At 35.8% G+C, this 24,111-nt stretch overlaps 1 protein-coding gene across 1 annotated transcript in view; it reads right to left on the bottom strand.

Annotated features, from left to right (window-relative positions):
- Window positions 1–24,111, bottom strand: part of VWA8 (von Willebrand factor A domain containing 8) — a 182,787-nt gene that overhangs the window by 113,096 nt on the left and 45,580 nt on the right. The window contains exons 10-18 of the mRNA XM_054271880.1: window positions 19,543–19,674; window positions 18,095–18,229; window positions 17,937–18,014; window positions 13,157–13,317; window positions 11,918–12,031; window positions 4,695–4,863; window positions 4,336–4,413; window positions 1,489–1,604; window positions 457–563 (exon numbers count right to left, since the gene is read on the bottom strand). Coding sequence (XP_054127855.1) covers window positions 457–563; window positions 1,489–1,604; window positions 4,336–4,413; window positions 4,695–4,863; window positions 11,918–12,031; window positions 13,157–13,317; window positions 17,937–18,014; window positions 18,095–18,229; window positions 19,543–19,674 — 1,090 coding nt within the window. The remainder of the gene's footprint in view (window positions 1–456; window positions 564–1,488; window positions 1,605–4,335; window positions 4,414–4,694; window positions 4,864–11,917; window positions 12,032–13,156; window positions 13,318–17,936; window positions 18,015–18,094; window positions 18,230–19,542; window positions 19,675–24,111) is intronic.

Here is a 24,111-nt window from a genome sequence, read left to right as displayed (position 1 = left end):
AATAACAAAGAAGTGTATGCAAGAATGAAAGCAAATGATGGCACAAAACCTCTACAAGAATCTCAAAAAAAAAAAAAAAGATGATTTTAAGAGGGGAGAGAAAGAAGCAATGGTAAAAAAACAGAACAGAAAAATGTTAAGATCAAACTAAGGCTGTAACTCTACAGAGGACTAACTATCAGTGATGAAAAATGAAAAAGCAGTACTAAAAGCCTGAGACCATGGATCTTATAGACTGAGAAACACTTAAACATGATGGAAAACAAAATTCCATGAGCAGGAAACTCAGCAGACAATACAATATACTGAGAGCAGCAACACATTCTGATAGAACAAAGTCAGAGATACAAATGAAGCAAATTACATTTATTTTTGAGGATAACTAGTACACCTTTATACATCCATCAATTTGAGTAACTTTCATGGAGAGCAGGAAAAAAAATAGCAGAAGCTTACATGTGTAATCCTTTCCCTCTAGTTTTTCTGTGTCATCTGGACTTGTTTCAATACCAGAATCCTGCAGATTTTTGTGTAAAGCTGATCTGGCAAGGTTTGGTAAAAATCTAAAAGAAGGAGAATAATAGGGAGGCTGTATTTTAAGGGTTTTTCTTTTAAAGGTTTTCAGTATTTTCTGTAATCTAAAAATCTAAATCTAATGTAATTGGTAATCTAAAATGAAGATTCACTTGCATCTCCAAACCCTGAATGTCTATTCCTTTCAAGAAAAAGCCTTCCACATTTCACCTATCCCCAAGGAGAGGAACTGAGCTTCTTTCATAGGCAATGAACTACACTTGTGGTGGTGCACTCTTTTTTAAAGGTGTTATCAAATATTGCAATAGGGTTGTAATGGAGGGTGGTTTAGAACTGGAGGCATGTAATGTCCTCATTCTATTACAAGTAAGAGCCACAACAGAAAAAATTGCTTTTGGAAATACCTTTCCTCATTACTCAATTCACTTGGATCTCAGAGAGAGCGTAAGCTCTGAGGTGTCTAGAACTAGACCCTTTCAGTTTTCCAAACCTTTTGATAATAACAAGTTGCTTTCTTTTGAAGAGGAAAAAACCCCCAAAAAATCCCCAAACAGCCCAAAACCCACAAACAAAATCTCAAAGCAAACAAAACTCTCGTAACTCTTCTACATACAGCTTTTAGAACTGAAACCAAGTGCCCATGAAACCTAAGTCAAACTAGACATGAATATGGCTCTGCTTTGAGTGTTTTTAGACAGTGAAGCCATGCTGATAATGGTGACCTAATTTATATAATGTAATGACATATCTTCATAAAGATGGGAAAAGCGTACCAACTCCTTTCTACTTATCTTCCAGGTTTGAGAATACCACAGAAATATTCTTAAAGAAATGACTAACTTCAAGGAGCAAGACAGCAATTGCGTTAATTACTAAAACATATTAAAAGCTATCTTGCTTGCTAGCAACTGACCAAGAAGCTCTTGGAACTTCCACCAAATCTAGCAGTTCTACCTGGAAAGGCAGGCTTTATTAACAGCATCATAAAGGCTTTCATCTGGATGTTGTGACAGTCGACGGCAAATTCGCAACAGTTGTCGAGTAGATAAAAACGAGGCCAGTGACTGTGCCTGTCAAAGAATACAGGGTAGTTTAATTATTCAATCTGTGTGAGGGATTTAGAGCAAACAAGTCAGGAGAAAAATGCAATCCAAAAGGAATAATTTCAACTTTTCTGATTCATAGATGCTTTGCGCCTTCTGCAGCAAATTGGGCACTTTAATAGGCAAGCTTGTATTTCTGCACTAAGTCACTGTCATGAAAATCATTATGTCACCAAGAGATTAGTCTTAAAATATCACTTGATAAGCAACAGGAAGAAAAATGTGCTGTGAACTGAATTTTATGTGCAATATAAACCCTAACTTTAATATCTGCAATAAAAAGCAGGTTAGTTACTGTGAAAGGATCAATGTGCTAAAAAGTCATCTGCTCTTCACAAACTAAATATGAGCTCCACATGTAATGCTCTGGCAAAAAGGTCTGGCAGGATTCTTAGACATATAAACAAGACAACACTGGGCAGCAGCACGGAGATTGTATCACCTCTGCACACGCCTTCTGGGCGGGCCATTACTGGAACACTGTGTCCTTTGCTGTTGTCCACATGTTAAAACAAATGCTAAAAACTGGACATGAACCAGCAAAGATTTACAGAAATTATTCAATGCTTGGGAAGACAGACCTCAAACAAACACAGCAAAATTTAAAAAACCAAACAGAAAGAAGCACAAAACAAGCAACCATGTATTTAAAGAAGCATCCAAAGACTGAGAAAGAAATCATTCTATAATTATATCTACCGGATGAAGGTATCTAATACAAATAGGTTCCTTATTTTAGCAGGAAACACACAACAATGAGTGTGATCTGATAAGTCACGCCATGTTTTGCCTGGGTCAAGTGAAATATTTTAATTAGGTAATTTCAAAATGTTTTGTTTGGGTTTACACAAGTTTATATAGAATTTCTAACTGCATGTCTAACTGCAAAAAAAAGTCAGCTCTATGAAATCACAAAAAACTTCTCTCAAATTATGAGAAAAGAAAGAATAATACTTTTTAGCATATCTCTGAGCAATGAGCAAGAATTATTTAAATTGGGGTAAGTGCAAAGATTACTATTCCTGTTCCTCCTGCTTTCACTGACAGAAGATTGTGAAGCATCTTCTGAACAACCATAGTTTACAAGCAAGCACTGTAAATGATGACATTTCATGAGTTACTTCAAGACCTACTCAGCCATGCCTGAAGCAAGGGCAAGGGTATATGTTCCCTCCTTACTATCCATAGAGGATAGGACCATTGAGGAAAAGTTGTATCATGTCTTCTGAGTATTTCCAACTGGTAGTTGAAAGTATTGTCAACAAAATTTCCTCCTCTATTACCTGATTTGTTTGGGTTTTTTTTATATTGAACAACTGCAAACATAAAATTGTCTGAGTGACAATTTTTTTAATATGTATCTATGAGGCATCTAATTCAACAGGATCTTGATTGTGGCCTCCAGATACTATTGTAAATCAAGCAAACAATTACAATGATGTGGACAATTGCCACAGAGTGAACAGTTTACAGGTATTCTATTGTTAGCAAAACAACTTTAAACAATGGTTAATATTTCAGTATAATCCCTGGCAGACACCTATTTACTTAGACAACTCTATAAATAGTCTAATGTACATTAAGCACATATTTCATCTCTCTGCACAGGTGTGCTGCCTCATGTCACCACTGATCTACAAGAATCCTCTCTGGAACCATACTGTGACTTACTTCTCATTCAGCATTACATAATTCATTTAGATATTTCACAATTCTACAGATATCCACATATATGGAAAAGATTTTTGTGGTGCTCTATTCAGGCATGGTATGTCTCCAAGTATGTCAAGACTGATACATTTATACATTAGATGTAGGAAGCTCAATCGATGATTTTAACAACTGCCCAAACAGTGTACCCAAAAGTCAATTTTTTCTTACTTTTTTAAACTCAAAAGAACATAACAGCCTCTCTCAACTTCTTAAATAGAAAAACTATAAAAACTATTATCAATGTTAAAATAGTGAAAACTAAGGACAACAAATTAAATTTCTTAAGTACCAGTTAAGCTGGTACTGCTGGATTCCACCAAAATGTTTTACATTTTACTTACATCAAAGGTATGCTGTGTTTTAGCTGCCATAGCAATAATTTCTTCTTCTTTTCACCATGATTTAACTGTATTTTAAAGAATTCTGTGGTCCCTTTGTCAGCAGAACTTATTTTTCCTGACATTACTTCTTTAATAGAATAGCCTCTAGCAGCAATGCAGCCAGGAGTTCTGGAGCATTCTATTTTCTGAATCTCTGCCGCTGCCCATTGTCATTTTATAATGACTACATAGCGCCTATTGCCAAAAAAAGCCCCAATAAACTCAGCTATCAATTTTCCAATTACTTAAGCAAAGTAATAAAAAAATACCTGAACGTGTGATTATATCCATACACATTCAAAAGGCACCTCAGCATGTTTCACTGTAAGCCACATACCTAAACTCACTGTGTTCTGTTTTCGATTCTCTCGGATTTGTGCAAATTCCTAAAACTTAGGGAGATTCCAAATACATACATCATAAATCAATTAAGTTTATAGTATGCAGCACAGTAATTGCCAGCAATAGCTTTCTGGGGCTGGTTTTCCAATCAGGTAGCCTTTGAAATAACACTATAGCTTAGCATGTTTCACCTAGCCTTGGTAAAGACAGTCACAGCAGGAGACAGTAAATGCAAAGAGAAAAGAAGAAAAAGAAGAGCTCACAGTGGCATCATTTGTCTCCCGAAGCTTGTGTGTTACTGACAACAACTTTTCCACAGCAGCACTGGGTACATTTGGAATCTGGTTGAAAGGAAAAACAGTATTAATCTTATTGCAAGATATCCAAGTTTCATGTATGCAATAACCACAGAGTCGCCACAGTTGCTTTATGACAAAGAGTATTTTTTATTACAGCAGCATTTGATATTAAAATAAGAATTACATCATTAAAAGATGAGCAGGTATGTTGCTTTGATAAACTTCAAAAATCAGCTCCTTTATGCTACATTGAAATAGTAATATATTTTATAAGTAGCAAATAATCCTGTTCAGTAAGTGCCTAAGGTACTGAATGTACTTACCATTTGTTTAATAACTTCAATTTCTTCACTCTTGCTTAAAGATCGAACATTATGAAACAGAAACAGTGTCAAAAACTCTGGACCCAGCCATTGCTGGGTAGTACTTCCAATGACAGGAGGCTCTGCTAAGACCACTATTCTGAAAGAAGGATGGATAGGAAAGATAGATCTGCAAAAAAAGAGATGAAAAATGCATTACCTGGCTTAAGGAATGAATATCAGATTAAATTTTTACAATTAATGAGAAGAAGATAAATTATTGTGCTGAAATATATCATAGTATATCCAGATCATTTGCAATGCAACTTTATTTTTTAAAAAAAGACACAGGCTGCATAAGTGACTTGAAATTTTTAAAATTTACACACTTTTTTAATGCTCATAAGTCTACCCAAGTCTCTTCATTTGCAACAGGACCTGCACGCCTCAAGATGGATAAATACCACCAAATACCACCAACTAAGCTACAGAGCACTGTGCTGTATGTCTGAAATGGGCACGTCACTCATTTCATGGACTTTTACAAGTGCTTTACCTAGAACAGGGTCTCTCACAGGCAACTCAGGCACAAAAGAAGACCTACCAAAGCTGCAGTAATGACTAACTTCTTTTACTGAATTAGACTGACAGAAAGGATGACACTGTAGAGATTTGCCTAGATACTGCGAAGAGCTGAATTTAGTAAGAGTTTAGGAACATTCCATTACAGATGCTCTCTGTGGTCCTTGGATTAATATGTCTAACTTCATAACACTCCTGAAAGTTATACTTCAAAGACCAAACCAGTCACTTCACCCCTGGCTCATTTTAGAGTCAGCATTTCTAGTGGAAGATTAAGATTCACACGAACTTCAGAATTGCTGTACTGGCTCCTTAAATCAACCAAGCACAAAAGTCTAGCCACAACCAGTACTCTGCCCTTCTCATATTTTTTCAGCACCTCCAACCATATCTTGAAAGGCATCATAGGATAGAACTTTATTTGCTTTAATTTCTCTTTGCCCAAATTTTTTTTCTAACACTGTTCTGAACTTCCCTTCTTCATCCTATCTGCCTCCACAGCTTCCTGTGAAAAAACACACACTGTTCCTGGCTGTATAAGGTACTTTTATTATTATTGTTTTTTTAATTCTTTATGGGACTGGCCTCCTACCCTAAGCCAGTGTTTCCCATTTCTCACTTGAGGATTTGGTAACTAACAGTCTTGACTCCACTGAAGATAATAGGAACTTGCAACACAAACTTAAATATACAACTTTTAGATGTCAGGGCGCTAAAAGACTGCTGCCTTGGATTTTGATATCTTACCACCTTCACATCTTCTGTATCCCTAGTCTCTACAATATTTTCACCTCCTCTGACTGGGCACTTATTGGTACTCATTAATCAGCACACCTGCAAGCTCACAGCATCACAAAGAATCAGTGAATATTCTGAGCTGAAAGCTACCCAGAAGGATCATCAAGTCCAGCTCTTAAGTGAATGACCCATAGAGAGATCAGACCTGTGACCTTGGTGTTATTAGCACCATGCTTTGACCAACAGAGATCATCTCCAGAAGCAGCAGAAACAATGGAGTAACACATTAGAATACAAAAGCCAGTCAAATTTTGTCCAAGATGGGCCTGTTTTCATCAACTAATTTTATAGTACTCTTATAAAAATACAGGATGTTCATTTGGAAAAAGCAAGTGAAATTTGATTAGGCAGTTTATATTGCTGCTACCATGTCATTTTCCATACAAATTACTGAAGACATAAACTGACAAACCTACAGCATAGTTGGCTCATCTGTACATCATAACAAGAAACCTGTGATACAACAGGACAATTACAGCATCTTGTATCAAAGCAAACAAAGGCGGTGGTATGAGTTTTTCTCAGCTGAAAGTCATAAGCCTAGAAGCTACTCCCTGATTGATAAAAATAGAAATAGATGTCTAAAAACATCACATGAAAGAGAAACCAATGGGAATGTCACTGTCACTAAGCATAAAAGAAGGTCAGGGAACATTAGCCAACTTTATTAAAGAAGAAAACATTTCCTCGATAGGATAAATACACATACTTTCAGACTCACTTTCCCTAACATTACTAGAAAAAAAAGCAACCCTCCTCCAGATAGCCATCAAATTCTGGCCCTTCTACAACACCATAAGAGAACACAAGGAGTCAACTTTTAAGGTGTAGGACTCGTATTTCTTTTGTATCACTTCCTATTCACTGCCCCCAAAGCACTTGGTAGAGACAGCCAGGGAGGACAGGAAAAAAGTGGGAGGAGATGAGATGCAAAGTCAGGGAAAGCTAATTTGGTGATATCAGTTCAATTTACTGATGTACTCTCTAGATTTGGACAACATCACTGCTGTAGGTTTCCAGGTTGTAAACATGAAAAAAAAATATTTGGCTATTTCAAAAGACCATTGTTTGAGTGATGTTTGCAATGCTGAAAATATCAGGCTAAGTGTATTATTAAACAAACACCATGAATGACTCAGTTCTGCAGTGCTAAGTTCCCATCTTCCATCAGCACAACTGAAGAGCTTCAAAGTTGTTCCATCACATTACAGATCAAGTCTCAAAAAGAGCACAATATGGAGAGCTCCTACATGGAGCTTTAGGTCATAGAAAAGAAATCTTTGATGTGACAAGAACTCTTGTGGGTTTTACAGATGAAGACAAAGTAAATGTAACTTGTTAAAAACTTGGCATCTTTGAAAATAATGAGCCTCAAACATGGTGGGAAGATTTGATGTTAACTGATTAATGCAAAGAGTTTATCCCTCTCTCTATTAAACATTTACTGACAATACCGGCAGCAAGGCATTCTCCTAATAAAATGAGTGTCCTTCTTTTGACATCACTGTTTAATTTTTCAGCTAAGGATTACCACCATCTTTCTTATAAAGAAAATCACACAGATCAGGGTGATTTTAGGGAAAGATTTTCTTGTTATTGATCATGTTTCTGAGCAATTGAAGCTCCTCATAAAAAAACAGAATAAAATAAAATGCAGAATGGCATTTCTAATGCCACTTTTTGTAAGACTAAACTATCTTTGATTATCTCTTCCTGTAATATGATTTAATAAATCTCATTTTCTATCAGATTTTGTAAGTTGGGAATTATTCCAACCCTAGAACCAAAATGACCTATTGTTATTTTTTTATTGTTTCTTTTAAATTTCACCACAGTCTAAAATTAACAGATGCCTTTATCTTAAAATTCACTTAACTGGAAAAAAGCCAAACCCCTAAACAACAAATGAAGTCAAAGCTAAAAAATGCAAGCAATTAAAAACTCTATTACTTGTTAAATTTACTCCATGCCACAATTACACACATCTGTCTCATCTACTGTGCATTCCTTTTCAACCTAACCACATAGAAAAGACTCCACTCTCTGCAAGGCATTGAAACCACCTATGTATTATGAGAGACTTATTTTAGTTTTTCAACTATCCTATTATGCATCTACTCCTAGATTTCCCTATAATAGCTGCCTTTCTGTTCACCACACCAAGAACTCAGCATCTGTGTGTGCTGAAGGGGTATACCCACACAAACAGGTTATATACTGCATCCTGAGACCAACAAACACTTCACTGCTGGATCTGTAAAGGCTGTGTGCTACCTTTACAGCATCTGTCTGGGTGAAGTAATGGATGATTACAGAAGAAATTCTATGCAGAAGTCTTGGATATGCACTCCTTGGACACACTTACTTTCTGAACTTGTTCGGGGAAATGAATCATGCAATCATTAAATGAATAAGTTATCAGCAGCTATTATTTCCTTCTATGTAAAATATCTCTAAGGACCATCTGTCACTTTCTCAAGGGCAGCTTTTTTCTTCTCCTTAAACTCATGAACATGAATTCTTAGTTTCCTCAGAGGAGCGAATGAGTTTTGCAACCATTTGGTAGCTTAACTTCACAGCCAAACTGGCATAATAAAGAATATAGGAAAAAGGACTCTGTGGCCACCACTAGTTACTTTGCAGCTCAGAGGCTTTCAGCAGGGCAAGGAGTATCTCAGAATGTCCCAAAGGCAATGCACTGCTGGCACTTGTCACTCCTGAAAGAGCTATTTTATCCACCAGCCTGAAGCCCTTCTTAGAAAAATGGAAATTTTTCTACAGATGTAGAAATGTAATGAAATAATAGTGAACGTACTACTCGATGACACTAATTAATCTAATTTAAAATCAAAATATACTTTTTTACCTCTTACAAAGTAATAAAACTTTGAAATGTTGTCAAATATTTGTCACATGAATAATAGTGCTCTAATCTGCAAAAACTGAAAACAATCTGAAAATCAAACCATACATTCCTCTTTGTCCAGCACCTCTAATAACATCATCATGGTTTAAGCACATTCACATTCTCTACTGTAATACTGTTTGCATTTGTACACAGAGGCATGTGATTTCTCAAGATCACAGCATGATCTGAAACACCATCCCTTTAGTAAAAAAACCCAAGAAAACATCTTGATCTTCTTCTTTCTCTTCTACTACACATAAGAGTATTTTGACTATTGAAGCACTAAAGATTAAAGGCACTAAACCTGCAGGAACATATTAATATTCCCTTATTGGAAAATTAAGTAGACAATGTGTCACTCAAACATTACAGATTCAGTCCCAACAAAACTGAGAATGACATCATCTATTCCACAGGCCTGGCAAACAGCATCACACTGAAATTACTTGAGTCAAATCCAGCAAATCAGGGTAAGTAAAGCTCAGAAATCCAGCTAAGGCCACTAGTCACATGAAGCAAGAAAGATGTCTCTCATCAGTATGGAGAGCATCTCCCAGTTGTGATTTGGGTAAGAATTTGCCCAACCAGTCTGCTAATAAATTCATATTACAACATACTCTATGTAGCTTCTCCAAAGCCCATGTATTGCAGGCAAAGGAGGGACGGTGAGCACTGTTGGGATTAAAATCTGTGATTAAATCAGCTGTCAGTACCTCAGATATGATTTGATGGATTAATTCTGCTGGATTCTGCAACAATGGAAGGTACTGAAGTTTGCAGTAACTGACAACTACTGCTGAAAAGGATGAGTAGCAAGGACAAATACAGTCCTGGAATCAAACAGCAATTATTGACATTGCATCCTGGAGTCAGTTAAAAGGCAGTGAGTGATGTTTTCAGAATATGGAAGTCACCAAAACCAGGATGAGGTCCTGGAACACCTTAATTTCCCCAAGGGTTGATGAGAACAACAGCCCCTCTATATAGAGGAGTCATCCAGTGATGCTAAAGAAGCACAAAGCCAAAACCAAAGAAGCAGATATTTGTTTTCATTATTTTAACTTCACTTTTTAAAATAAGTCATTACAGAAAACAAAGGCAGAATGAAAACTTCACCTAGGAGGATTCTCAGCAAAATGGACTTCAGATAATTCAGGAGCAAGAATTTTCATCTGTAGCCAGGATGGTGCTACATGGTCCCACTGAGCTTCCAGACATAAGAATGACTACACAATGGGGTATCTGTTTGTTTCTGAGACCCCACTTCTGACTAATCAGAAATGCATTCTTGTCTAGTACAACAGACACACTTTGCTTATGGATTAGAGATCACTGGCAGTCAAATAGATAATTAAGAGCTTCGTAACTCAGAAACATTATAGTACAAAATATTGAGGTGGTTAGATAAAAGCAGTACAGTGAGATGTGAAGGAAAGAGAGACAGCCTTTCAAGGACAGCAAAAAAACCCCACAACTTTTGGAGCCTTTAAAGTGGCCAAAATAATGCACAATTGCCACTGAACAGCTGAACCAAAAGGTTACTCAATGAGGCTAAAAAGAAGGAAAGTAGATACACAGGTGACACAAAGAAGGGTCTACAGAAAATCATTAAAGAAGACAGCTTGGACAGGTGCTCATAGTCTAACAGATAATGAAGATTAAAGGGAGAGCACTGCCAAAACAGCCATTGTTAGAACAAAAAAGGATGTGCAGGATCCAGATGAACATCTCTATTCTTGTGAGAGAGATTCAATCCACTAGGAGCACAGCTCTGAAGATGAATGTGTGATGAGCTATCCAGGTTTTTGGAGTATATTGGCTATGAACTAAAGGGTACTAGGCAAAACAGCACAGCCCCTGCCATTCTGCCTGAAAGCACGTTGGACAAGACTATGAACACAGAGCAGGGAGGAGACTGGCACAACAGATATATTTCATAGTAAAAGGTGTGATGCAAAGTAGGGATACCATGCCAAGTGGGCCCTTGGAGCTTTTTGTTGCTCTTTTCAAAGTCTGTGCTTAAAATCCTGATAAATAGAACATTTCCTTGATATATAGTTCTTCACACAAATAAAACAAATGCAGGAAATTACCATCTAGCTAGGTGTATAGCCTCTGCAGACTGGACAGAATTTGCAACAAGTAGGCTTAGAATGAAATTTGAGGGTTTTGTTGGTTTTGTAGGAGCAGTTCTTGCCTTTTTTTTTTTTAAACCCACTGTATTTTGATTGAAAAGGGAACCAGAAATATGGAAACAACTAGGAAGTAAAAGAAAAGCAGCTTTTCTAAAGGGTAGACTATGGAGGCCAAAGAAAAAAATCAGATTCAGCAAGACAACTGAGAGAAAATGTGTGGCATATCATGAGTGCACCCCAGCTACAAACCCATCAGGCCTCTTCAAAGTTTGGACACACGCACACCCTGCAGCATAACATTTCTATCTGTGGAATGTTTCTAGCAGACAAGTGGAAGTAAAGGAACAAAAAGAATAAGCATTATGGGTCCCAACCCATCCTTAGGATTTCCTGCCCCATATTAATCGTAAATTAAATACCAGCTTTCTAGCTCATGAGGCAAAAGAAAGTAACAAGTAGTATTTAACTTCAATTTAGCTTTATTTTCCAAGACTTTAAATAAAATGTTCCAAAATGAGGTACTATATAGCTTTATATCTATTTTTGTACCTAGTTAAAATTTCTTTTCAATTTCTATCTCCTTCTCTTAAACATTATTGAATATTTTCCTTTTAGTTCAAGCACTCTAAACAGGACATAATTTTGCCATGCTACAAAAAGAAATAGAGCTAAGGAGGAACCTTATGTTTAAAAGATGCTTCTCTTAGCAATTAGAAGGAATCAGTTTAACAGAAAAGCATTTTGCTTTTTTTTTTTATTAGAGAAAAAAATTATAAAATTGAAATGTTGTTTGCATTCTATAGTCGCAGCTGATACTTTACCTCTGCTGTAGTTTCTCATCAGAGAGCTGTAATTCTTCTTTTACATTTTGGTATCTATCTTCCCTTAACAATCTGGTGCCGTCATAGAGAGTCAGTTCTCGGTCATGTATTAGTCTGAAATTAAAGAATAAGCTCTATCTTAACTTTGATTAATTTTTATAATACAAGTAACAGCTACGGGTATTTTTAAAAGCTATCTCAGTTAAAATACACCTCCGTAAAAAGAAAAAATGATACCAACTCAAGATGCATCCAGGCATGGAGGTAAAATCACATAAGTTTTGGTGCAGAGTCAATCAACTTAGTTTAAATCCATATGGTAAGAACATGAAAAATAAAATAATCTGTGTTAACAGTGGAGTGTGCATAAATGGCACAAAACTGCTTTTATGTTATGCTTGTAACAAATAATATACTTTTATTTCTTGAAATGCTATCTTTCAGCTGGCTTTAATGATTAATATACATACAAGTCCAGGTTTTATTTTGTGATATGCAGAAGCTGATTGTCAAAACTAAAAATCAGAAAGGAACACTAAACAGATGAAAAGGCAAAAACACAGGCAAGTATAAATCTCTGTTCTGTCCTTCTGCACATATATATAAAATAATAGAAAGAAGAACATACTTTTGCTGTAACCTGCTTTTAAAGTTCAGTATGTCCTCTGATTTGCAAAAGGCAGTATATGATGGATGCATATGAAATGGCATAAAAATTTGACTGAACAGTATAAATAACTATTAACATAGTATTTGCTATTACTGTGTTCTGCAAAGTTTAATTTATTTTTTATTGAATTATGAAATAATGTTTAGAAAGAGATCTTTGCAATCAATGCAAAGTATGCTGTGTAACATATATTATAACCTACTTGCTTAGAAGTAGAATGCACTCAAAGTGTTTCAAATGTTTTCTGACATCTTGCATTTTAAAATTGTTAAACAAATATTACTAATTTTCAGATTTCATAATTCTAGAATAAAATCTAGCTCATTCCAAAATTCAGACTTACATTCTGTATTTCCTACAGGCTGAAATTTCCTGCATTATTTTAGGTTTACAAAAAATTAAAGAATTGCTTCAGCTCTTAAGCATTGAAACTGTAATGCTCAGCTTGATCTTTACAGTATTCCTGAAGTTCCAAAGCCATATTCACCAGCAGCAGCTTCAGGTCTCAGCACGCATGCACTCAGTTCACACACCACGTGCACCCAACCTGTCCAAGCTCCCCTGCTGACCTTTGGAGCACAGCTAGAGTGCCAGGGTTAATTCGGTGAATGCCGTCAAGAAGAACAAGCTTTCCTTCCAGAGCTGCAGTGACAAGTGGTGACGGTCTCCAAGCAGTGTCTCCATTTGGAAGAGTGTATCTTTGCTGGAGCAAATCTCTAGCTGTCATATCCTGGAATTATCAGTCCATCAGAAGAATATAATTATGATCTACTCTCTTAAATTACAAGTACGTGCTTTCTCCTTAAAAAACTGCTTCTGTTCTTCCCAAGAATAAAGGAAGATTAGCAGGAAATCGTCAACTACTTTTCCAAAGAGTATTAGCAATACACACACAAAGCTACTCACAAAATGCTAAATAGTCTCTGGAAGTTCTAGACTTGCCAATATCACCCCTTTGAAACAAGAACAAAAGCTTTTCTCCCGCCTGCCTCTTTAACAAAACACAAGCCTATGACAACTTGTACACAGTCTGTGCACAGAAGGGGGCAGCAATTTACACCTGGAGCAAACAAGAATAATTTCTTTCATATGGAAGCCACCTGAAGGAGCAAAGATTTTATCATTAATCTTGAACACAAACCAGCATGACATTCCACCTCTCAGGAGGAAAATACTGCTAGAAGCATCAGAGAATAATGAACAGGGTAAGAAAGAAGCCTGTAACATAGAATTTATCAAAGGTAAACAGCCTAGCATAAAATAATACTCAAGGAATAAAACCAAAGACAAAATCTAGCATATCCTCCAGCACACATATTTTAGATGTTCCACTACAACAGGTAAGCATGAGAGAAACAAAGACATAATAGTAATTTTGTGACTTGGAAGACTAAATTCATTGCTCAGGCTGTGCTGTGAGCACAACCCAGAATCAGATAAAAACATATTTTCTATTGTAATTGTAGCTTTTGCATATGTCTTTTTCACAACCCTAAACCCTTTGAACTTTAAAGAATAAAAATAGAATACATTACATCATACAGCCTGAATAATTTCCTTTTTCTACATTTCCTTAAAAGCCCTAAAATAACAGTTCAAAGTCTGGTTCCTTCAGTGCTTCCACATTTATCTAATTTAAAGTCTCACATTCAAATCCACAAAACCATACCATATTTTTATTGTTGTATTTCTCTTGTTTTACTGCTGCGTACACTCTTTTCTATACAATTAATGAATTAGACATTAACATTTTTATAGAAGAGAGAAAAATGTGGGCTTAGGACTTGCTTAAGAACTGTGCATTCAGCAGCTAGTAAATGCTGTAATGAATATTTAACTAACACAGCTTTGGATAATTCACCTCTAGAGAAATGAAACAACATACAGTGTGAATTGACTGGGAGCCTGGTATGCTGTACAGCATGTCCATCTCTACTTCTAACAATGAGAACCATCCATTAATTTTCGGCAGATAAACTCAGAAGAGCATTTTGTGCAAAATATTTTCTGAAATATAACATGAATATAACATTGTGATTTAAATGGTTGAATGAGATTCAATTAAGGGATGGTTAAAAAGGAATACCATTGCTAACACCTGCACAGTTTTTGTAAGGAGCTTATTTTATGGCTAAGTACCTGTTCAGTGATTTATTGTTTTTATTTATTTACCCTAACTCAATTTTTAAAAAGTTTTATTCAAATCACTAAATATATGATATTAAAACTAATCTTATAATACTGTAATGTTAAAAAGGCCTCCTATTGGAGGGGAGGTCACTGAAGTGTAAGAATTAATTATTCCTCTTATTTTGGACAAAGAAATGGCAACAATATATTGCCTTGTGAAACAAAAAGCTTATTTTAATTTGTAGCAGTCATTTTAACTTATGTGTTTTACATTTCATTGTTTATTTTCTAGAGCAGTTTGTATACAGGAAAAGATATGTTTAGGAGAAAAACTAAGTAGGGTAACTTCTTTTGCATTCCCCCTAGCAGCTAATACCAACACAAGCTTCCAACCTAGCCATTTTTCATGGCTTGTAGTACTAATCATGTTCTTGGCAATCATGAGGTGAAGAATCTATGTTTCCTGCTTTTTATGCATATTTGGACTCATCATTTGTTAGTATTTCTCAAATAAAAAACGGGAAGAATTTGGTAATGAAAAATTATGAGGTCAGGCAAAAAAAAAAGTCCTAGAAACAAAACCACCACAGTACACAAACACTAGTGATGTGCTTACAAAACTGTTTTTGCTAGGGAAGAAAAGGAGCGAGTTGCTGGCAAACTGTTATAACATGACTTCAACTGTTCCTTTTTTTCCCCTCTGAAATTCTGGGGGTAGAAAATATTTTATTTTAAGCATTTGGACTAAAAGTTCCCTAGTTACAGTCCACAAAGCACTAGCTGGCTACTGCTGGCTACTGCTTCTCATTTGCTGTTGCTTAACTTAATGCTGTTGCATTAAGAGGCAACTTAAAAATAAAACCTCTCCTAATCAGGATGAGTTTCCTTTCTCAGCAGTCTACCTACATGGAACTACATATAATGAGAAATCCATATAATGATGTCAGATATCACAAATGAGACAGGAACTGCTCTCCCAGCCAACTGTTAGTATAAGAGATGATCTATGTTCCAAAAGGTTTGCTTTAGGTAAATTTCATCCTCACCTCACAACACAAAAACTTTTAGAGTTGTTTTTTCTGCGAAATCAATATAGAGAAATACATCTTTTCACACTACTCAGGTCCTTCGATCAACTTCTGTTGCAAAGAAAAATGAAGCAAATACTTAAAGACTATATATATATACACATATATATTAAAAAAAATCCAATAATTAATTTCTTCAGTCAGCCTGAGTAGAAACGATTCTATTTCTTCAGTCCAAAGGTTAATGTGTCTCTACTCATCTTTGTGCCTGCAAAAATTATCAGAAGGTAAATAACAACTATAGAACAAAGAAAAGCCTCCTGAATTTTAGAAATGGATTTAGGACTGTATGATGTCTCTCTGAAAAAAAAACCCCAGAAGACATTTTTTTGAATGAAAGTAGAAAAATATGCTAAATTTACAGCATTATCAAACTTTCATAGTCTTCACTGCTGAATTAGTGTATAAATTTAACATTTGTTCCATAATTAAATTATCCTATTACTTTGCTAAGCAAAGTCCCTGATAGGTTATATATTTTTAGAAAAACAAATGCATTCTGAAATTCTATTTACAGCTCAGCTACATTATTGTATTTTTATACACTGCTTTTTGTAAAAACTTTTAAGTTTATGTAATGTATGTAACATATGTACATTAGGAAAATTTATACGTATAGATACATGTGTGGATCTCACCTAGTCTTGGCTACACAGGAATTTACAATGAACAAGCAGCCTTCAGTCATTTATTTGCTTTATTGATACTGTTCTGATGTCACCAAAAGCCTTTCTATAAAACCCCTTTGCCCTCTGAGCTTGATTAAACCCTGGTGAAACCAAAGCAAATAATTCCCTTCAGTGAGACCTCAAATCCTTTCCTAGATTTCATTTTTACAGGAATTACAGATCCCTTTCAAAGAAAGATGTTTACTAAATGGTTCCACTGTCAGCTCTGCTCATGTGACTCCAAAAATGAAGCCGTCGCTCATATTCACAGAAGCCATACTAAATAAAGGTAGGAAGTTGAGAAACAGTGGCCATGTTTTTTAGCAAATAATGATCTAATTTTGCTGGTGAATACCAAATATTGTATCATGTGCAACAATACAAGAGTTAGGCTGTGCTCACCCTTAAGCAGGTTTGTCAAGTTGCAGAAGTTCTTTTTCTGGGATGATTTAAAACCGTGTTTACAGTGACAAGTACAGAGAGAAGTATGCAGAGCAGCTGGACACAGAGTTCTAGCTCAGAAACTATACACCTAATACAAAAGGCTACTAGACAAAAGATAGTAGGCACTGCTGGGAATCCTGGTATATTGTTATAAACAATGTAGAGGATATGTAGACCTGCAACCCAAATCTGCTCCCACTTGGCCACATTAAAAGCATAAGAAAAGGGCAGAAGTCATCCATCTGACTCCAGTTATGGAGACAGAGCTTCAAAGTCTTCTCCCTTATCAGCTGAAGCCACACAGGGGTGAAAGGAAAAGCAGTGGGACCCTGTCTGGGGACGTTCTCAGCAGTGCAGGAGAACATAAAATGGACTGTCTTTTTTATCATCATCAGTATTTCTCTTTTCTATTTCACTCTCACTTTTCCAACACTTCAGCCTCACCACCCATCTCTGTCAGTGCTTCTCCCCACATGCCAGTACACTTTTAAATCAGATGCCAGTGCTATTTCTTCCTTTGGAGGTCTCCATGCTGTCTGGAAAAAAATTAAAGCAGAAAAGGGAACGAAGAAAGAGACTAGTGTGTTGCATTAAACCTGATGCTAATGTTTTCCTGCAGCATTGCCAATTATTACTTAGAACTGTATATCCTGTTCTATATGGTGTATTTTGACTCATAAGGTCATAGGAGACCCTTGACTTCATATTTTATTTAAGCACTTTCATTCCTCAGGGTTATGGAGACAACCTTACACATGTGATCTCTGTGTGAAAAGCAAGCAGATTAATTAATTCTACTTTTAAATCTTGTAGTTTTTCAGTCTATGCCATGACGTTAAGACAACCTAAGACAGATAATTCTTTCCAAACAAGTACCAAATGACCACTGGCTATGACATTGCTCTTAAGGTTGACAGGGCTTGGGGCTTGCAAAAACACCCAACACCTTTAGTGTTGTGAGGAAGTCTCTATTTAAGACCATATTTAAAGCATAATCATCCAGTAGATACTTTCCTTACTTGGTATAGCATGATAGGTTCTATGCTGTATCCCAGTATATCAGCAAACTCCTTGGCAATAACTGTTTTGCCACAACCCTAAAAAGTTAAAAAATATTAATTAGATTACATTCTAAAGATCATGGGGGAGAAGGGAGAATAGAAATTTAAATTCTTACTTTTCCTCCAATTAAACACATATCTTTAACCATATGGGATTGCATCATTTCTGCCAACAGTTGATTATGGCTGGAAGTCCTTATGAAAGTATCTGATCGAGAATGATTTTTTAACATTCCAGTTCCAGCTGGAACCTATAAGAAAAAAAAAAGTAAATCAAAATGCTAAATAAGCTATACTGTGATAACTCTAAGCTTTGTGTGAACTAGGTTACGCTTGTCCAAAACTACTGTAATATTTCGCTGATAATGGTCATCCATCAAACTTGAAACTGCCACTGTCACAAAACTAAACTCCATAATTTCTGATAGATAAACTCCTTCACCTACTCTTCATGAAAAAAATTAACAAAATGTGAATCAATAGAATTACAGCATTGGGGTACACAAAGAACTTCAGGCCGTTCATGAAAGAGACATATAATAAAAAGTCACCAATACTCACTGCTCATCAGAGAAATGTGGAAGGGATAGAGCAATTAGTATTGTGAAAATCTGGAGGAACTACTTTGACCCAAACTTTGGAGAGATTAAATTGTTCACATTAAGGCTCTTGCTCTACACTTTCACTTCCTGCTCTAGTCTGGAAACTGTTTCATCTACAAACTTCTTACGCCCTCCTGTTCAGAGAGTGTAAGAGAGGCATTCTGCAGTAGTACTTTCAGAATGTATCACCTATATGCAAAATGAAAACAAAAATGTTTACTTCAGAAAATAATTGAATCAAGGTCCTACAGACTCAACTCTTCCTGAAAAATTCCCATTTGCTGTGATTCTCCTCTTCACTTTGTCATGGTACAAAATCGCTTGTGGTATTCCACACCAATGTTGTTATAATCTCTCTGACTCCCCCTAATTCACCTTCTTTACAGACTCTCTAGACTCTCCAAATCCAACATTAACTTCAAATTCTCAGATCAGCATCTGTTTCCTGAGTAAGAACTTATTTCACCACCTAGCAGGTCATAAACTTCATTGGAAGAAACTCAGACTAATCATATTTGATGTGATTACTTTGTTCCATTTTCCCAACATCCTGTGTCGGAACATTACCAAGCACTCATTAGATTTTATTTGAAGTGTAAACAAAGACAGACTATTGTTTTTACAAAAAGAAAAAGGGAAAGCAGCATTAAGAACATCATAAGTACTCTCTGCTATTCTAATCCAATAAACCAAAAAAAAAGAAAATGAATGGCTTTTTGTTTCATCCAAAATGTAATGATTCACATGGAGGAAACTATGATTTTATCTAGAAATAAAATCATGTGCATCCATAAACTAATATTCCAGTATCTAAATGTGTCTCCAATAAATACCATGTGTTATTCTACAAAAAAAAATTTCAGTGCAAATGACTTTTACTACCAAGTGTGTCAAATTCTTGAAGAGATGAAAACAAGTTAGTGTTTTTTAAAAACATATTTGATGAATATATAAATTCATACCTGGAATGTCACTTCTTTTTCACCAATTTGGACAGTTACATCAGCTTTAAAGGGTTTGTTTCCATGTACACTTTCTACTCTGGTAATCTTCCTGGGAAACAAGTGTTTTTCGGAATCTTGAAGCTCAAAGTGCTGTAAAATTCAGTGGTGAGGAAATAAATTATTAAATACAACTTTCTGGGTTTTAGAACTGTTTCTTCTAAAATAATGCCAGAAGCATATTCATGATTAATTGCTTGCAAAGTCCTAAATCCATTTACTTCAACTTTTACTGTAGATACCTGTGTTGAAATTCTAGATAGCCCATATATCTTACATTTAAAACCAAAGCAGAGAGTTTGTATACGTATTCAGACTGTAGTGACAGATGTAAATTGAAAATGTCACATCGTGACTTTGCCAAGTCTTGGCCTGACAGTCTAAAATAAAACAAGAAATGAACCACAGCCTTTAGTATGTGTAATAATAAATCACCTATCTCTGCAGCTCATTATAACCAATTGTAGATTTAAACATCTGACTACCAATAAAATAACCAGCAAACATTGCATTTACTTAGTTTCATAGCTGCCTCATACAATGAAAATTGAGGACAACCTGTACAAATTAAGCCTTCAGCATGTTCTGGGTATATCAAGGACAAAACAAGACATATGTTTTCTTAATCCTCTTTCAAGCATTATATTCTTTGTATTTGCTGTACATAGAAAGCACGAAAATCATTAAATAACTTCAGTAATGAGAGTCATATTGGGGGAGACTTTATGCACAAAAATAGCTAATAACTGGAACTACTGAATTCATAGAGCAATTTTAGTGAACAGAGTGAAAGTTGAGTAAACAAAAGAAAAAGAAGCACTGTCCACCTCATTAGCATTCTAAGAAAACAGAGTTTTTCAAACAGAATTCATAAATGTAAAATCACTCTTAAAATGCATATAGTATTATTACTACTAGGATTCATAGCACTGCCTATTAAAGCTCAAAAACAAAACTGCGACAGATTTTTACAAAAGCTTTTTGTCTTCTTCACTTTAAAAATTTCTATTCTGGAGCAAAAGCTTACAAAAATACTATGTTTAAACATGTATTTAAGATAAATGTGCTTTAGTAAAGGGCTGCATCAAATTATATTCTTATTGTAACAGCTGAGTCTACTTCAGATACCATTAAATTCTTAGACAAAAAGAGAGGACAGGAATGCCTGCTAAGTACTATCTCCAAGTATGATTCTAAGAAACACTCCAACTATGATTCTGTGAAAGCAAGTACCAAATGTTCTCATTCTTATCTTCATTAATAAACTGCAATATTCTTACTAATTTAATGGCATTTTGGATAGAGTTAAGGGTGCTTTTATACAAAACTGCCAACTGCTTGTACACTAAATCCCTTACCAACAAGAGAAAACAACTGTGAGTGAGTTAGATTACCTGCACCAGCAGAGGCTGGATACTGGGTAACAAGGTATTAGAGACAGCAACAACAGAACTTGCACACAAAGGTTTAGGAGTTTAAAATTTCTAAGGTATTTCTTTGACTGGTTGGGGTTTTTTGTTTTGGTGGGATTTTCTTTGTTTTTCTGTGTTGTTGTTGAGGGTTCTGTAGCATTGTAGACATTAAGTCAAGGCAGTGAAAGAGGAATGTCTATGTGCAAATTGTTACTGAATTTACACAATCTACACAATTTACACATTTCATCTAATTAACCTGAATTTATGACATGTAATTACATAGATGTTGCTGAACTGAATACTCTAGTAATTAAACAATCTCACACCTCTAGTAAATACCACACTTACACCTGAACAGAAGCAGCAAACAAAACTGCCTATGGCTTTCAGACCAAGACAGGTCTCTTTAAATCAGTTATTAATTTAGAATTATAATAGGTAGAAATGGAATCAGAATGGCATAAAATGGATGTACAACACATTAAACACTTCTGCTGAGCCAGAAACAACTTCCTCTACAAAATGTTTGAGCTGATAGCTGCAAAGGAAAAAAATATTTTTGGTTTGAGAGAACAACTACCAAGCACATTCAATATCAGAAAGTTTAAGAGATACTTGGAAATCCAGAAGCAGGCAGCCTCACTGACTCAGAGGAAAGCAAAAGGAACAGACCAGTGACCAAACACCAGGGAAGTGGTCTGGCAGCTCATAATCAGCAGGCCACATTCTGCAGGCCTAAGAACATGCAAGAAAAGGCAAAATGTAAAAGTTAGGGAAAAAAGGAAGAGGAATCCTGACCACTTGGAAGCATCTAACAATTGGCAATATCTCAAAATGGAAAATGCAAAGAATACACCACTAATCCAACTGGTCAAAGAAACAGAAAGCTAACACGAGCCAGAGCTGCAGATGACCACTCAGCTGAGCCCACAAGGCAGCCAGGCTATCCAAAAGAGACATGCAAAGGCTGGAAGACTATCTGCATGGGAAAGAAAGAGAATTTTCCAAAGAACCAGAGGACTGAACTGCTTCACAAGGAGCAAAATAGGAACTGCAAGTGCAAGATGGGATGGACTGATATATGAAGTCTGACAGACTCCACTACAATGGTATGTATTGGCACTAAGAACATCTATTAATGCAAAACCCCAAAGACTATAAAGTATTTTGGAAGGAGTAGGAGAGAAACAAATCCTTTCTTAGAACAAAATTTGCAACAGAAATATCTTAGAAAATAATTCTGAAGAATTCTTTCTTGTCTAGACATGAAACAGAATTCCAGTCTTACAAGCACTCCTATGTACTGTGAGGTAGGGAAAAAGTTTTCATTGAGGAGGTCAGGTAAGATTAAAATGGGTGTGCAAGTGAGTAAAGGCAACAAAAAAACTTTTATTCGATATAAGATCAAGACAATAAACACAGAATTAATCAAAGCATGAAAAAAATGTAGGAAAATTCTAGGGCTTTAGAGTGAAGCTAAAAAAGGATATAGACTAAAAGTGACTTGCTCATTTATTAAGACAAATCTCTTCTGTCTGGGTTTTTCTAAAATCTCATGGAAAGATTCTCCTGATTAGAAGGTAATAAAACCAAACAGTGGGTGTTTCCAATACTGTGAAAAAAGGTGCACAAAAGGCATGTTAGAATTAAAAGAGTAAACCCAAAACATCCAATAAATCTGCTGTAAAATACTAAACATTTATGGCACAATGAAGAAATAAGTATAGAAAATGTGGAGCCTCTTATTCCCCACCATGTTTAGCCTAAATGAAGCCAATCAGTTTTATAAAAGCCTTTCAGCTGCATACAGAAAAGAAAACTGCAGAGCTGTGGGAAACATGCTCAAGCTTATTGTTCGACAATGTTTAACTGGAAGCTGTTTTCCTTGAAATCAGTGATCTCTCCATGTCTCAGTCTTGCAGAGAAAAACCACAGACACTTTAAAACTTAATTTTTACAATTATATTTCAAATGTTCATCTGTCAGTCAAAATAATTTCTCATGCCAATATTTCATGAAAGTACAGAATAATTTTGAAGACCAAAATTCCAACCAACTCATATTTTCCTTTGTCAGATCTTCTGAGTTAAGGATCATCTTTAAGAATAAGAGAACAATTTGATACAGTTGCCAAAGTGCAGAAACTTCAAATAAGGGTAAACAAAGCCACATCACTGGCAAGTTCATTTTGGTACTTCTGTCCTGACTGTTGCAAGCTAGTGAACTAATGAGTGCTGCAAACTGTAGCACTTGTACAAATGCTTTTGTATGTTAAGCACCTCTAAAGACCACCGCTGATGCTGGATTAGTGCACAATCCTTAAATGCATTTTTTTTTGCTAACTAGTTAGAAACAAGGAGTTACATTAGAATCAAATTTAAAAAATTGGTTGATAGACATCCTTTTTTTTTCAACATTATTCCAGGTGGGGTCTCACCAGAGGGAAATGGAGGGGCAGAATCCCCTCTCTCAGCCTGCTGGCCAAGCTGCTTTTGATGCAGCCCAGGGTACAGTTGCCTTTCTGGGCTCAAAGCTCACATTGCTGGCTCGCCTAAAGCTTCTCATCCACAAACACTCCCAAGAAAATACCTTCCCCTCCCAGGGAAGGCATAAGTCAATATGTCACATTATTTCATTTCTGAGCATATGAATTACAAGTAATGCCTAGATCTTGGTGTTGCCTCAGTAAGCAAGATGCATAAGGAAAGAATATCTCCAAGCTGAAGATAACATTTGGGAAGACAGTGCTTTAAGAATATGATCTCTTCAGGAAACATGTACAGCAGTTAACAGCTGCCAAAACTACCTGTTTGGCATAACCACAGTCTATCTCACTTCTCACCTCCAACAGCTGACTGGAAGGGAAAATACCCTGAAATTAGGGTATGTTATCCTATATTACTACATCCCCATATCTGCATCTGAGCGTGACACCTAAACTGTACATTCCATTATCTGAAATTCGGGGTTTTTTTCTTTAAACGTTAGCTGAACTTAAGAAGTGATTGAATACACAAATTAATCCATCAATGCCAACACACTTCCAGTATTTTTTGTTTTTTTTAAATTCTTGTTACCACCCAGTTAAGATTAGCATTTCCTTTTACACAAAAAG

Source organism: Melozone crissalis, unplaced genomic scaffold (genome assembly GCF_028551555.1).
Source record: "Melozone crissalis strain CALT ecotype California unplaced genomic scaffold, PUWL_Pcris_2 ptg000013l_1, whole genome shotgun sequence".
In the NCBI taxonomy this organism is placed as follows: domain Eukaryota; kingdom Metazoa; phylum Chordata; class Aves; order Passeriformes; family Passerellidae; genus Melozone; species Melozone crissalis.
The sequence above is the reverse complement of the archived record's forward strand: the minus strand, read 5'-3'. Positions and strand labels throughout refer to the sequence as shown.